This window comes from Hemiscyllium ocellatum, chromosome 20 (assembly GCF_020745735.1).
Source record: "Hemiscyllium ocellatum isolate sHemOce1 chromosome 20, sHemOce1.pat.X.cur, whole genome shotgun sequence".
NCBI lineage: Eukaryota > Metazoa > Chordata > Chondrichthyes > Orectolobiformes > Hemiscylliidae > Hemiscyllium > Hemiscyllium ocellatum.
In genome coordinates this window covers 29,481,593-29,496,154 of record NC_083420.1, presented here as the reverse complement: position 1 = coordinate 29,496,154, position 14,562 = coordinate 29,481,593, and the positions used below count along the sequence as shown (strand labels likewise).

Here is a 14,562-nt window from a genome sequence, read left to right as displayed (position 1 = left end):
GCTCATTCCATACATGTACCATCCTCTGCGTGAAAATGTTGCCTCTTAGGCCCCTTTTATATATTTCCCCTCTCACCATAAACCTATGTCCTCTCATTCTGTACTCCTCCACCCCATATAAACATCTATGAGGTCACCCCTCAGCCTTTGACGCTCTAGGGAAAACATCCCCAGCCTATTTAACCTCTCTCTATAGCTCAAATCCTCTAACCCTGGCAACATCCTTCTAAATCTTTTCTGAACCCTTTCAAGTTTCACAACAAATATTGAAGGAGTCTGGAATTGCATGCAATATTCCAAAAATGGCCTAACCAATGTCCTGTACAGCCACAAAAGGAAAGCATACCAAACGCCGCCTTCACTATTCTATCTACCTGCGACTTCCACTTTCAAGGAGCTATGAACCTGCACTCCAAGGTCTCTTTGCTCAGCAACACTCCCTAGGACCTTACCATTAACTGTATAAGTCCTGCTAAGACTTGTTTTCCAAAAATGCAGCACTTCACATTTGTTTAAATTAAACTCCATCGGACACCTCTCAGCCCATTGCCCCATCTGACCTAAGGTAACCTTCTTCACTGTCCACTACACCTCCAATTCTGGTGTCATCTGCAAACCTACTAACTATACCTCTTATGGTCACATCTAAATCATTTATGTAAATGATGAAAAGTAATGGACCCAGCAATGATCCTTATGGCACTCCATTGGTCACAGACCTCCAGTATGAAAAACAACACTCCATCACCACCCTCTGTCTTCTCCCTTTGAGGTCACACAGCAGGCAGCAGTGAAACACAACACCTTCTCCATTTCACACATGCCCAAAGGACAGGGACATCAGGCAGGGTAAGTAACTGTTGGCCAATACACTACTGCCTGCTCTAAACCCCGGAACTGAATTTTAACACAATGTTCCAGAATAACACCTTACACTGTTTTGCAGACATTTCCAGCAAATCAGCCTATTCCACAGATGTCAATTTGCCACCATCTTCGGAATCCAGGTTAACCCCACAAACTGCAATGAAAAGGCAGTCCAAAAGGTTGATCTCCACACTTCAACCTACCTCCTCCCGCACCCATGCATTTCAAAAAATGATGAAAAGCTTATGGGGCACTAGCAAGACACCATTCACTGGGGAAACTGCGCTTCACGAGACTGGACAGTGAGGTGAAGAAGATAACTAAGGTACAAGAACGGAGCAAGAATTGGAATTAGTTTGGGATGCCCTAGCAGTAGAACCAAATTACCTCCTCGATGCTGTAAAATCCGAGATTTTTACAACCGATTTTGCTGCTGCTGTTTCTAGACAATGAACTGCCTGCCAGCTTATCTAATGTTGTTGCATTGAAGTTGTATATTGATTTTGCCAATCATTCCTTATGAAGTAACACAAGGGACTGTGGATGCTGGATGTCTGAAACTAACAAAAACAGAAATTGCTATGATAGAGAGACAGGAGAGTTATGAAGAAAAGGCAAGCAGACAAAGGGATTGTTGATAGGAATTCAGGGAAGAAGAGGTTACAATTGAGTCTGTCAGTACTTGAAAATGGGTTGGCCGTGCTGAGAGCAACCCATTCAATGGGCAGGGAGTGGGGGCATGGGGTTAGATAACTGATATGGAGGGAGGTGTTCACGTTCTGAAATTGTTAAACTTAAGTGTTGAGTCCTGAAGGCTGTAGGATACCTATGCAAAAGAGGAGGGGGTTGTTCTTCCAGCTAGTATTGAGCTGGATCACTGTAGCAGGCCTGAGACAGAAATGCTGATATGGTAACATGGTGGCGTGCTCAAGTGGCAAGCAACTGGAAGCTTGGGTGATTTTTTTTTAAAAACAGACAAAACGTAGGTGTTAAGTAAAACTGTCACCCAGTTTGTGTTTCGTCACCCCAGCGTAGAGGAGATCACTTTGTGAGCAGCGAATACAAGACAAGATTGAATGAAGTCATTGCTTCACCTGCAAGGTGTATGGGGCCTTGAATAATGAGAAGGGAAGAGGTAATTGGGCAAGTGTTGCACAGCCGTGTTGCAAGCAACAGTAGTTGCTCCACTGTTGCAAGCAATCTGCTCCATTAGTAAAACTAAGGACCCCCTGCAATGGATATCAGTGGGCAGCCCAGCCCCCAGAAACTGAAACAGAGATACCATAGAGAGTTAGAGAGGTATACAGAGAAACAGGCCCTTCAGTCCAATTCGTTCATGCCAACCAGATATCTTAACCTAATCTAGTCCCATTTGTCAGCACTTGGTGCATATCCTTCCAAACCCTTCCTATTCATATGCCCATCCAGATGCCTTTTAAATGCTGTAATTGTACCAGCCCACACCAGTACCTCTGGCAGCTCATTCCATACATGCACCACCCTCTGTGTGAAAAGTTGCCCCTTAGGTCACTTTTAAATTTTTCCCCTCTCACCCTAAACTTTAGCCCTCTAGTTCTGTACTCCCCCACTCCAGGAAAAGGACTTTGTCTATTTATCCCATTCATGCCCCAGGAAAGGGAGGTGATGGACATGGGGAAGGTGAGGGAAAGATGGGAACTGGAAACAAAATTGATATTTCTTTCCAATTCCAACTGAAGGGAAGGAGCACCAATGATTGCATCAACATGCCAGAGAAGAGAGCTGTGGAGAGGGATCGGAGTCAGACTGAAACAAGGAATGTTCCACGTACCCTACGAAGAGTCAGGCATTACTGGTGCACGTTTTGAAATGGGCCTTCGAGTGTAAACACTACACCTCTACGCATTCAGAAAGCTGTGCCTGTTGCTAAATAATCACAATTTTTATTACATTGCTACGTTTTCTTCATAATTGCTTTTCCCCATCCAACAATAACCAAAGCATTCCATTTCCTAGTCTGACTTAATTTAGCACTAACCCAGAAAACAGCTTCCAAAAAGATCCAATAACCGATAAGAGTCAGTCTCTTCTAACCATCAGCCAACATGAACCTCACCCCAAATCCTATGGATTTGATTTACCACATCATCTTACATAGACCAAAGGAAGCAGATGGTGAATCACTGTCTACGGCAGAAACTGTCATTCCCAGAAATTCCAAGGTCTTCTCTTTGCATCTGCTTCAAAAATATTTGTTTGATTTTCATGGGGCAGATTTCTTCATTTGTATAACTCACTGGCTTAAGCACAGAATTCTCCTCAAAATCTAATGGATGAGGATTTTGAAGTTCCTGATATCTGAAATTTATAACATGAATGTCTCTTTACAAAGCAGAACACATTGTTAAAACCAGCTTATGTACCATCAAAGTTATCATGCATTTCCTGTACTTGGTGAGGAGTGTTATGATGCCAGCTGACAGCAAGACTGGGTAAATCAGGTCCAGAGGGGAAACTGGCTGGATTGAGCATAGATTTTATTTTTCTTTTTGTTTACAATGAGGTCAGTCTCTGACCATATTCACAAGAGGCTGTTCATGTCCTTTTAATCAAAGAATGTAAAGATTTATTACATAAATTATAAATACAAGTAATATTAAATTTCATAAGACCCACAGGAAAGATCATGCGACAATCATCATAAAGAAAAGTATAGCCCTTTTCCCTCAGCAATAACATTACAGAGTCTCAAGTAAAGAGTTACCCTTATCTTCAAGCTAAAGCTTCTAGTTCAGTTGGAATGGCTGTAACTGTTTTTTTAAGACATGTTTCTGAACACTCAACATTGTTTTCTTCAGTTAAATGTCCATCTACAGGACCCTTAAAAGAAACTGCTAACTCAGCTAGCTTACTACTGAACATTGGTCCCCTAAACTCATATCTTCAACAATCTTGCTCTGACAGTTCCACAACCTTCTGCTTTGGCAAATTTCTTTTTCTCTCTCATAACATTCTCCTCAGCAAACAACCTAACAACCATTGCCCAAGTGGCTTGTTGATCATTTGACTGAAACCATGTGACTTCCTGTAAGTAAAAGATGTTGAAGTTCTGAAACAAACAGCAAGTGCTGAAGAAACTTAGTGGGATTGACAGCATTTGTGAAGAGACAAATAGAGTTAACATTTCAAGTCCAAATATGACTCTTCCTCGTAGCTGTATTATTTGCAGTTTGAATTCAAAATTTAAAATTATTTTTTAAAAGGAAGGTTAGATTTTCACGGGATTGAAGAACTAAAATCAAATTTTCCTTCACTTTAGAACTCAAATTCTCAAAAATACTATATTGTAAACTGGCTGTACATTGGACGGGTTCAGTTCATTTTACAACTTGCATGCCTCAATTCAGAAGAATAATGCCACTAGAGATTAAGATCTGTATCTTGCATATGCTGATCTTCCTGTACAAGTCATCCAAACCTTCTATCTGAATCCCTACAGCGTTTTGTTGATAACACGCCAATTGTTACAAAACAGGAACTCCTCCATCTCCACTAGCAACACCACATATATCATGATAAAACATACTGCATTATATTGGTTAAGATCAATCAAGAATTCTGTATGCACTGACCCAGTCATCACCATGGGAGCTGTATTCCCAGGTATTATTTCGATAATAGGATGCTGTGTTATTAAACAATGCCCTCTACGTTTGCTACTGCAAAAAATAACTGATCAGACCACTAATCAAAAAATAAATAAATACAATCCTCAACGTTAAAGAAGCTTTTCACACCAGGAATTTGGATATAAACATTTAAATTTTATTAAGGTGTAACTGTCAACTAAAGAAAAATTCCAAGTTGCTGACTGATCTTTTATAAAAGGTTTAACTGCAGCAGAGTTATGTAGTTTTAGAAAAGGTGCATCTTTACCACGTTTCCCACCCTGTGTACTTCCACAATATGTACTTACGCAGATTTAGTCCGGGACCTCCTGGTTGGTAAAGGGCTGGGGATAAGGAACCCCCTCATTGGCGAAGGAGAACGCTCCCTCATCTTAGCATCTTCGGGAGAGTGAAGAACTGCAGACGACGGTGATAATGGGGCTGACTGGGAAGGTGCAGCAGACTGTGGTGATGTCGATTCAGAGGCCATTTCCGAAGGACCAGGGATCGCAGGTCTTAAATGTTTGGAAACTGGAAAGGAAAGAAATACAGTTACGATGTATATAGGACACGTCACAGGTCAATGAATGATATACAGGCTGTCTTTCTTTAGAGTATGTGGATTTGAAATCTGCACCAGGGACCCTGAAAATATCACCTAAATAAATACATGCATAGCTGACATTTGAAACATGGCAAGCTAACAACAACAGCATCACAGAGAATGGACACAGCACAGAGGATGCCTGATCTCAGAGAAAAATTGAATCATCTGACAGCCTTCAGTCTTCGAAAGCTCATGTTTGGAAAAACTAAAAGTACAGAAATTATTGGCATACTGTTTATGAAAATACATTCACACAAGAACTTTAAATGACTAGCTTAAAAAAAAACTCAGACTGGACTACAGTTGATGTTGATACTGTAATTAGACATAATCCAGTGCATTAATGATTTTCAATGCGAGTCTCAAAGGCAGAACCAGTTGATATTCACATTGATTCTTTCATTAATTTATTTCACCCCAGTGTTCCGTGACCAATGAATTACTTTGCAGTCCAATGCTGTTGGGTTAGCAGCAAACATGACAGTTAATTTGCATCTAGCAGAATCCCACAATGTAAAAGGTAACAGTTCGTCAGATGAATTTTAATGCTAACAAAAACAACTTTGTGGCTGCTCTTAAAAGTAGCGCCACAGGACGTTGAGCAGGCAGGCCCAGTGTAACCTCTCTCTCCTGAAACATGGCCTTTGTCTTCAATGCAACTCTTCCTGAGCACACTCTCAGTCTTCCAATTCAAACAAAAATGAGAATATTACCATTGGTCTTAAACCTATCTCCAACCAGGATAACTTGGGTCACTTAATTCATTGTTCAACAGGGAAGGACGATGGTGAATCAATTAAATACCCAGTTTCACTACACACATTAGGGTAAGGCTAAGACAGGGCAAAGGATATGGCTGGAGTGCCATACTATACTTCAAAACCGACAATATTGCCTGCCAGCAGTTCACAAACTGACACAGTACAAACAATGAATCGATGGTCTCCCGTCTATAAAATGCAGAAAGAAATCCAACCAAGCCAATTACCTCTTATATGAGCCAAGTACCAATCAGCAGCAAAGTGATGGAATGACGCATCAGGCGTGGGTTCAAGTCCCACCTGCTCCAGAGATGTGTAGTATCATCAGAACACATTGATTGGAAAATATTGACACAGCAAGCAGCACTGAATCCCAGCTTCTTTAAGTTCAGCCAAAAGCACTCAGCTTGACTAGACCACTACCTTAGTACAACCAAACAGAAGATCTGAGCCATAGAAATTTGTTTCAAGACTCTAAGGCAGTTTCTGGGTGCATTACCAAATGACCCCAATAAAGGAAGCTATTGAGGAAAAATCATGGAATGGCTGGAATTATATTTGGTGCAAAGACGGACAGCTGCAGTTGGTTACAGACATCTCAGCCCCATAGACATACCTGCAGAGAAATCCCTCAGGGTCAATATCTCTCATCAACCCATTCAGAGACGTTATTACACACCTTCAGATCAGCTGGGACTTGAATCCTAGCCTCGTGGGTCAGGGTTAAGTACACTACCATGCCTCCAGGTATCAGGCTAGGTATCATACCAGTTGCTTCATCAATGAGTTTCCACACAAACGCAAGATCAGAAGAGGTGCAGCTGTTTGCTACTGACTGTGATGATCCATTCATAAGTTCTCAGATAAAGAAGCAATTCGCACCCACACGTAGCCAGAGAGACATTACCCAGGTTGGAGCTGATAAATGACAAATAACATTTGCAATGTGACTCCAGTCTCCTTCTCTCATTACAGATTCACACACCACAGAAACACTTTGGTTTCCCAAAGTAAACTAGTCCAATTTGCCTGCATTTGGCCCATATCCCTCTGAACTCTTCCTATCATGTACCTGTCCAAATGTCTCTTAAATGTTGTAGCTGTAGCTGCCTCTACCTTCTTAATAAAATCCCTGAAAATAAAAAAAACACACAAACACACCACAGGACAACTATTTAAAATATTTAATAAAATTAACACACATATTACTAATAAGAGAGGGACTTGAAAGGAAATTGGACACACCACGTAAATGGCATGGTTACCAGAGTAAAACAGATATTGGATATTCTGTGATAAATGGTCATTTCCCCTTTCCTGAAAACTTCCACTACTTAAACAGTATAAGACATAAACATAATGGATGGCAACAACATACAAGAAGCTTGACACTCTGCAGAACATGACAACCAGGCAACTGGCAGTCTCTCCATCTCTACCATCACTGACGTACCATAGCTCCAGTCCTCTAGCATCCACAGAATTCACTGCAGCAACTATTCATCTTCAACAGCACCTCCCTCACGTACAGTTTAAAGGTAAATTAGACTTCTGCAGTATTCCATACTTATTTTTATCCAGGTTAATCAATAGCTGACATTAATACAGTACTTTGAAAGTTAAAATAAAACAACGCAAGCACACAAAATGTGACGGCTAAGCAAAGATGGTATCAAGAGAGGCAGCTAGAAACTTGGTCAAAAGTAGGTTTAGAACAGAGAGGCAGTGTTAGTTTAATGCAAGAATTTCAGAATTTAAAGCATGGCTTATGGCATGTCAGGAATGGTGAAACATTCTGAGGAAGGGTCCCTGGACTCAAAACAGTAACTTTATTTTCTCTTGTCAGATGCTGCCACACCTTCTGAGCTTTTCCAGTAACTTCTGTTTTTGATGGTGAAACGAAGGTCATTGAAGTGTGACTCCTATCTTATTCTCCACAGATGCAGTCTGATCAACAGACTGTTTGTGATATTTTCTCAATAATATCAGCAGTATTTAGATGCAATTGTGTTTTTCAATTCAATGGCACTTTTTAAAATCCTGATCCATGTTTCTCAGCAGAGCGTTCCCCTAGAGCTGAACTCACACAGCCCTTTACCGTGGTCATCCATTTCCTGCTCTGGCGTCATTACCTTTCTGTCTCTCAGAATCACGACTGGATCATCCTTGTCCACACATCATACCATTTGACAGACGTCCATGCCATCATGGTTCAGAAGGGACTGTCCCCTTAAGCAACACTATACCTTTCCATCAAGCAACCTACCTCCCCAGAGTGCAGTATCTTCCACATCACCTAACCACTTCAGTCATCGCACACCACTGAGCACAGACAGGGAAACAATAGAGAAATAATGGGCACTGGTGTTGTTCCTGACTGGGCACTCAGCTCCTGACCAAGCGCAGTGATGAACTGTGCCCCAGTTTCTGGTGCCTGATTTACCCTCTCCTCCCCTAGGCCTTCCACATGCCTTTGAGTCTCCTCCTAGCTGAGACACCAACTTATACCTAAACCTTCCAAACCCTTCCACCTGTCCTTTTCATATATCTTTCAATGCAACGGGTCCGCAATCTGAAACATGCATTGGTAACCATTTCTAGCATTTTCTGGGTTTTTTTGTTCCAAATTTCCAGCACCTGTAACATCTTAGTTTACTTTTTCAGCTCAACTCATTCAAAATTTGCCAAGCCAACATACAAAAAAATTAAGGAACTGAAAATACAAATCACGCCTGGCACAAATTGTGTTTCCTCAATCCTCTGACTGAGTTTGGCAGTGTTTGTTACTTGTTTAATCGGGTTAATTGGTAAATGGATGATGGGATTTAAAGGCTGATTTTCTCCAGTAATGGGGAGGAAGATCAGGAAGGAGAAAGAATAAACCAGTGTTTGTATTGAACTAAGTTTGTAAACAGAGTTTTTCAAACAAAGAACTGCCGGTGATGACAATCTGAAATAAGAACAGAAATTGCTGGAGAAACATTTCAGGTCTAGTGATCCTTCAGATCTTTTGAAAGACAGATCAACTCTTGCTTCCTCCTTTAATGAGTGGCTGACTAGCAGTTCAACATGAGGTACTATTCCTACAATGGTTAAGTATGTGGGTCTTGATGGTGCTGTTGAACAAGGTTTGTTGAATTACTGCAGTGCATCATGTACACATCAGAGTGTATTATTTACAAGATGCATTGCAGGACCTTGGCAAGGTTCCTGCACAGCGCTTTCCAAATCTACCACCATCCCCACCTAAAAGGGCAAGCACAGCAGAAAAATGAGAACACCACCATCTGCAGGTTCCCCTCCAAGCCATCGACCATCCTAGCTAGGAAATAAATATCATCATTCCTTCATTATCACTGGATCAAACACTGGAACTCCCTTGCAACAGCATCCTGAGGGTACCTACTCCCAAGGGACTAAAATAGTACAAGAAAGTAGGCCGTCAACCCCTTCTCAAGGGCAAATAAGAATAGGAAGAAAATGCTGGCCTAAACAGCAATATTCACATCTCAGGAATGAATAAGTTAAATAAAAACTTCAAGTGTATGCAAACATAGTAAAATTTAGGCAAGTTCTGAAGTGCACTTCACCTGTTCATCCTGTGAATACGGAGTCATAACCATGGAAAGCTGCTGTCAGGTGGACCTGAAAGATCAGGTTGATATGTAAATAAAGCTAAGTTTCCATGCAGGCTTTCATAATCATCTAATGTAAACAAGTCTCATTCAAAAGACTGGATCAAGGGTTCTCGAAATTACACGTTAGGCACTGGCTCCCCCATTAGGAGCTTATTCCTATTCTGCCTTGCCTTGTGTATGATGCTCCAGCTCTAATGAATGAAGTCTTCCACATCCATACCAACAAAACTCTGATTGACACCACCGAACACAGCTCTCCTCACAAGTCACAAGCATGAAGAGAGGGCCCATCAAGATTAGATTAGATTACTTAGTGTGGAAACAGGCCCTTCGGCCCAACAACTCCACACCGACCCGCTGAAGCGCAACTCACCCATACCCCTACATTTACCTCTTACCTAACACTACAAGCAATTTAGCATGGCCAATTCACCTGACCCGCACATCTCTGGACTGTGGGAGGAAACCGGAGCACCCAGAGGAAACCCACGCAGACACGGGGAGAACGTGAAAACTTCACACAGTCAGTCGCCTGAGGCGGGAACTGAACCCGGGTCTCTGGCGCTGTGAGGCAGCAGTGCTAACCACTGTGCCACCCATCAAATCTGGCACTTACTACTCGACCAATTACTGCTGTCCTGCCCAAAGCAACCAACCAATCTAGAGCATAGAGCATGCTTGACTGCCTGGCTGTCCTTCCAACAATTGTTGTGCTGATAGTCTCCAAAGAAATAAATGAGTATAGTAATGGGCAAGAGGTGAATATAACTTGCACTGGACTCTGGACACAAGCAGCAAAATGAAAATTATTATGGATGGGATAAATGGACAATAGCAAAACATTAGAAACGGTTCAAATCCTCCCATATTCTGTAGAGTCTAATCCAGTCTTTATAAATGTCTGTGGTTCTTCAAGGAATTGGCCCTCTTTTAGAAATTTCCATAAATTTTGCAGGTTTCATAATCATACAAAAACCATGCTGGTCTGCTTCCCCAATAATATATCCATTCTCCTAACTTCAACTTCATGTCATAACAAGTTCCACATTCTCAACACTTTATCAGCAAAGACAGCTCTTCTAAATTCCCCACTGGATTTCTTGATGACTATTTTAATCGTTTCTAGTTACTTGCTTTCATTCTCTGTACCATTTTAACAAATCGTTCATAATTTTGAAGGCTACTGTTAGATCACTCCTCTTGATTGCAAACTCCCAGAGAAATTAATCTAACAATTTGTGAAGATACCCTGGACCTCTCTTTCTGCTTATGATGTCAGCTCTTCCAGTTTCTAAACAGATCCCAAAGCAGGTCAACTTTTTTTTTTGGGAGTACCAGTCATCCACAACTGGGTGAATTCCTCTGTTAGTCTAAATCAGACATAATAAATGAGCCTTAACCCATTGCAAGTGCAACCTCTCCTCCAATTCTCGTTGCCACCACTCACACACCACCTCCCCCCCACCCCATTCCCAACCAATGCATATAGTCCAAAAATTCGTGCTGAGGTTCAGTGGTGGAGGCATTTCCAATACAGGAGGCTATTTGCCCCACAAGACCTACACTGGCTCTTCGCACATCAACAACAAGTCCTACTCCCAAACATTCCCATTCTCTCCCTCCCCAGCCCAGCATGTTAATTTCCTTCCCATTTAATTTCCTTTTGAAATCATAAGTTGATTTTCCAGGTCATTCTCTCGCAGACTCGCTCCCCATCTCTGCCCAAGATTTGATATTGGTTTTCCCTCATCCTTGTCCACCTTGTCCAAAACTGTACACCTATTCTTTAATCTCCAACCTGACCCTATAACTAAAAGCCACCATTTGCAGGAACTGTTCTGGTAATCTCCTTAGCACCCACTCAACGATTCTCCTGGAACTGAACAATCTTCCTTACCTTTTCAAATTCTATGGGAAAGAGAAGTTTTATCGTTAGTTGGGTCACAAAGAAAGGATTCTGCAAACTTAATTTGGAATAGTTTCTGACAGGGAAGCCTTTTGCCACTGAGCTTGTGCACAGTGTCTAACCAGATGTATTACTGATTTGGAGATGCTGGTGTTGGACTGGGGTGTACAAACTTACAAATCACACAACACCAGGTTATAGTCCAACAGGTTTAATTGGAAGCACTAGCTTTCTGAGCACCACTCCTTCATCAGGTGGTTGTAGAGGATACAATTGTAAGACACAGAATTTATAGCAAAAGTTTACAGTGTGATGTCACTGAAATTATACATTGAAAAATACCTTGATTGTTTGTTAAGTCTCTCATCTGTTAGAATGACCATGATAGTTTCACTTCTTTCATGTGTAAATCACAAAACTGTTTTTAAAGGTTACATTTTCAGATTAACTCTAACAATTGGTGTCAGCGCAGATAAAATGCTGTGGTATTGAAGGTGTTAGCTCCCTGTGTTCCCTGTCTGTGCCATAATGTTTAGACTGATTGTAATCTAAAAAGTGAGTTAACAGAGCCTTACATGGATTCATGCAGTTTTTAAGCAAAGTACAATGTAACTCTGCAAGTACAAATTCACCCTACAAGAGTGTGAGTGTGTGTGTGAGTGTGAGTGTGAGCGTGAGTGTTGGGGGGGGGGGGGGGGTTTAAAAGTGTCTGTGAGAGAGTATATATGTGTGTGTGAGTGTAAAGTGCATATATATATATATAGTGCAATGGTAGTCACCTGTAGTGCGAAATGAACCCAAGGTCCTGGTTTAGGCCCTCCCTGTGAGTGCTGAACTTAGCTATCAGCCTCTCCTCGGTCACTTTTCGCTGCTGCCTGTCCCGCCTTGGAGGATGGTCACCTGAAGGTCCAAGGTTGAATGTCCTGGACCACTGAAGTATTCTCCAACTGGGAGGGAACACTCCTGTCCGTCGATGGTTGTGCAGTGCCCATTCATCCGTCGCCGTAGCCTTTGCCTGGTTTCATCAATGTACCATGCTTCAGGGCATTCTTGCCTGCAGCGTATGAGATAGACAACGTTGGCTGAGTCGCATGAGTACCTGCCATATAACAAGGAGGGAGATGTCCCCACGCATAATGGTGGTATCCATGTCTACACTCTGACAAGTCTTGCAGCACCTACCATGACAAGGTTGTATGGGGTTGTTCTGAAAGTGGAGTTTGCTATGAACAATGATCTGTTTGAGGTTTGGCGGTTATTTAAAGGCGAGCAGTAGAGATGGGTCCTCAGCTTCTGTCACGACACTAAGAATGTTCTTACAGAAACTCAGCACCCACAGACTAGTCGAACCAGGAACATTCCACGTCACACTGGATGTTTCCGCACTCTACACCAGCATCACCCACAATGAAGGCATTGCGGCAACAGTCTCAGTACTCAACACTAACAACTGCCAATCTCCAAACACCGTCCTACAACTCATCAGTTTTATCCTCGATTACAATGTCTTCACCTTTGACAACCAGTTCTTCATCCAAACACATGGAACAGCCATAGGGACCAAATTTGCACCCCAATATGCCAACAACTTCATGCACAGGTTTGAACAAGACTTCTACTCTATGCAGGACCTCCAACCAACATTACACACCAGGTACATTGATGACATTTTCTTCCTCTGGACCCATGGCGAGGAGTCACTGATAAAACTACACAGTGACATCAACAAGTTTCATCCCACCATCAAACTCACCAAGGACTACTCTCGCCTATCTGTCTCATTCTTGGACACGTGCGTCTCCATCAAGGATGGACACCTCAGCACCACACTCTACCGCAAACCCACAGACAACCTCACAATGCTACACTTCTCCAGCTTCCACCCAAAACATATTAAAACATCTCCTACGGACAAGCCCTACGGTACACCGGATCTGCTCAGATGAGGAGGAATGTGATGGGCACCTGGAAGTACTCAAGGATGCCATCACAAGAACGGGGTACGATGCCCAACTCATCGACCGCAGTTCCGACGTGTCACAGCAAGGAACCATAATGACCTCCTCAGGAGACAGACACATGCTGCAACCGACAGGGTACCCTTCGTTGTCTAGTAGTTCCCAGGAGCCAAAAAAACTACGCCATATTCTTCGTGACCTGCAACACATTATCAATGAGGATGAGCACCTCGCCAAGACCTTCCCCAACACCTCCACTGCTCACCTTTAAACAACCGCCAAACCTCAAACAGCTCATTGTTCGTAGCAAGCTGCCCAGCTTTCAGGACAACTCCATACACTCTGACAAGGTAGGCGCTGCAAGCCATGTCACAGTATGGATACCACCATTATGTGTGGGGACATCTCCCACCTTGTATATGGCAGGTACTCATGCGACTCAGCCAACGTTGTCTATCTCATACACTGCAGACAAGGATGCCCTGAAGCATGGTACATTGGTGAAACCAAGCAAAGGCAACTGCAACGGATGAATGGGCACCGTACAACCATCGACAGACAGGAGTGTTCCCTCCCAGTTGGAGAGCACTTCAGTGGTCCAAGACATTCGACTTCAGACCTTCAGGTGACCATCCTCCAAGGCAGACTTCGGGGCAGGCAGCAGCGAAAAGTGGCCGAGCAGAGGCTGATAGCTAAGTTCGGTACCTATAGGGAGGGCCTCAACTGGTACCTTGGGTTCATGACACATTACAGGTGACCAACATTGCACCGTATATATATGATTTGGAGATGTCGGTGTTGGACTGGGGTGTACAAAGTTAAAAATCACACAACACCAGGTTATAGTCCAACAGGTTTAATTGGAAGCACACTAGCTTTCGGAGAGACGCTCCTTCATCAGGTGATTGTCTGACAATCACCTGATGAAGGAGCGTCGCTCCAAAAGCTAGTGTGCTTCCAATTAAACCTGTTGGACTATAACCTGGTGTTGTGTGATTTTTTAACACTGTACATATAAACACACACTTTCACACTCCCACATGCACCCTCTCACAGACTTAGACCACTTCTCTCTCTCTCTCACACACACACACACACACACACACACACACACACACACTTGTAGGGTGAATTTGTACTTGCAGAGTTACATTGTACTTTGCTTAAAAACTGCATGA

At 42.6% G+C, this 14,562-nt stretch overlaps 1 protein-coding gene across 4 annotated transcripts in view; it reads right to left on the bottom strand.

Moving 5' to 3' along the window:
* The window catches only part of carhsp1 (calcium regulated heat stable protein 1), a 112,019-nt gene that overhangs the window by 32,085 nt on the left and 65,372 nt on the right, over positions 1-14,562 (bottom strand). For 3 of the 4 annotated variants that reach the window (XM_060840694.1, XM_060840697.1, XM_060840695.1), the window contains exon 2: positions 4,823-5,045. In XM_060840694.1, coding sequence (XP_060696677.1) covers positions 4,823-5,004 — 182 coding nt within the window. In that variant the 5' untranslated portion in view covers positions 5,005-5,045. Of the gene's footprint in view, positions 1-4,822; positions 5,046-9,472; positions 9,495-14,562 lie in introns of those variants that run through there. The other variant, XM_060840696.1, reaches the window with a different exon arrangement.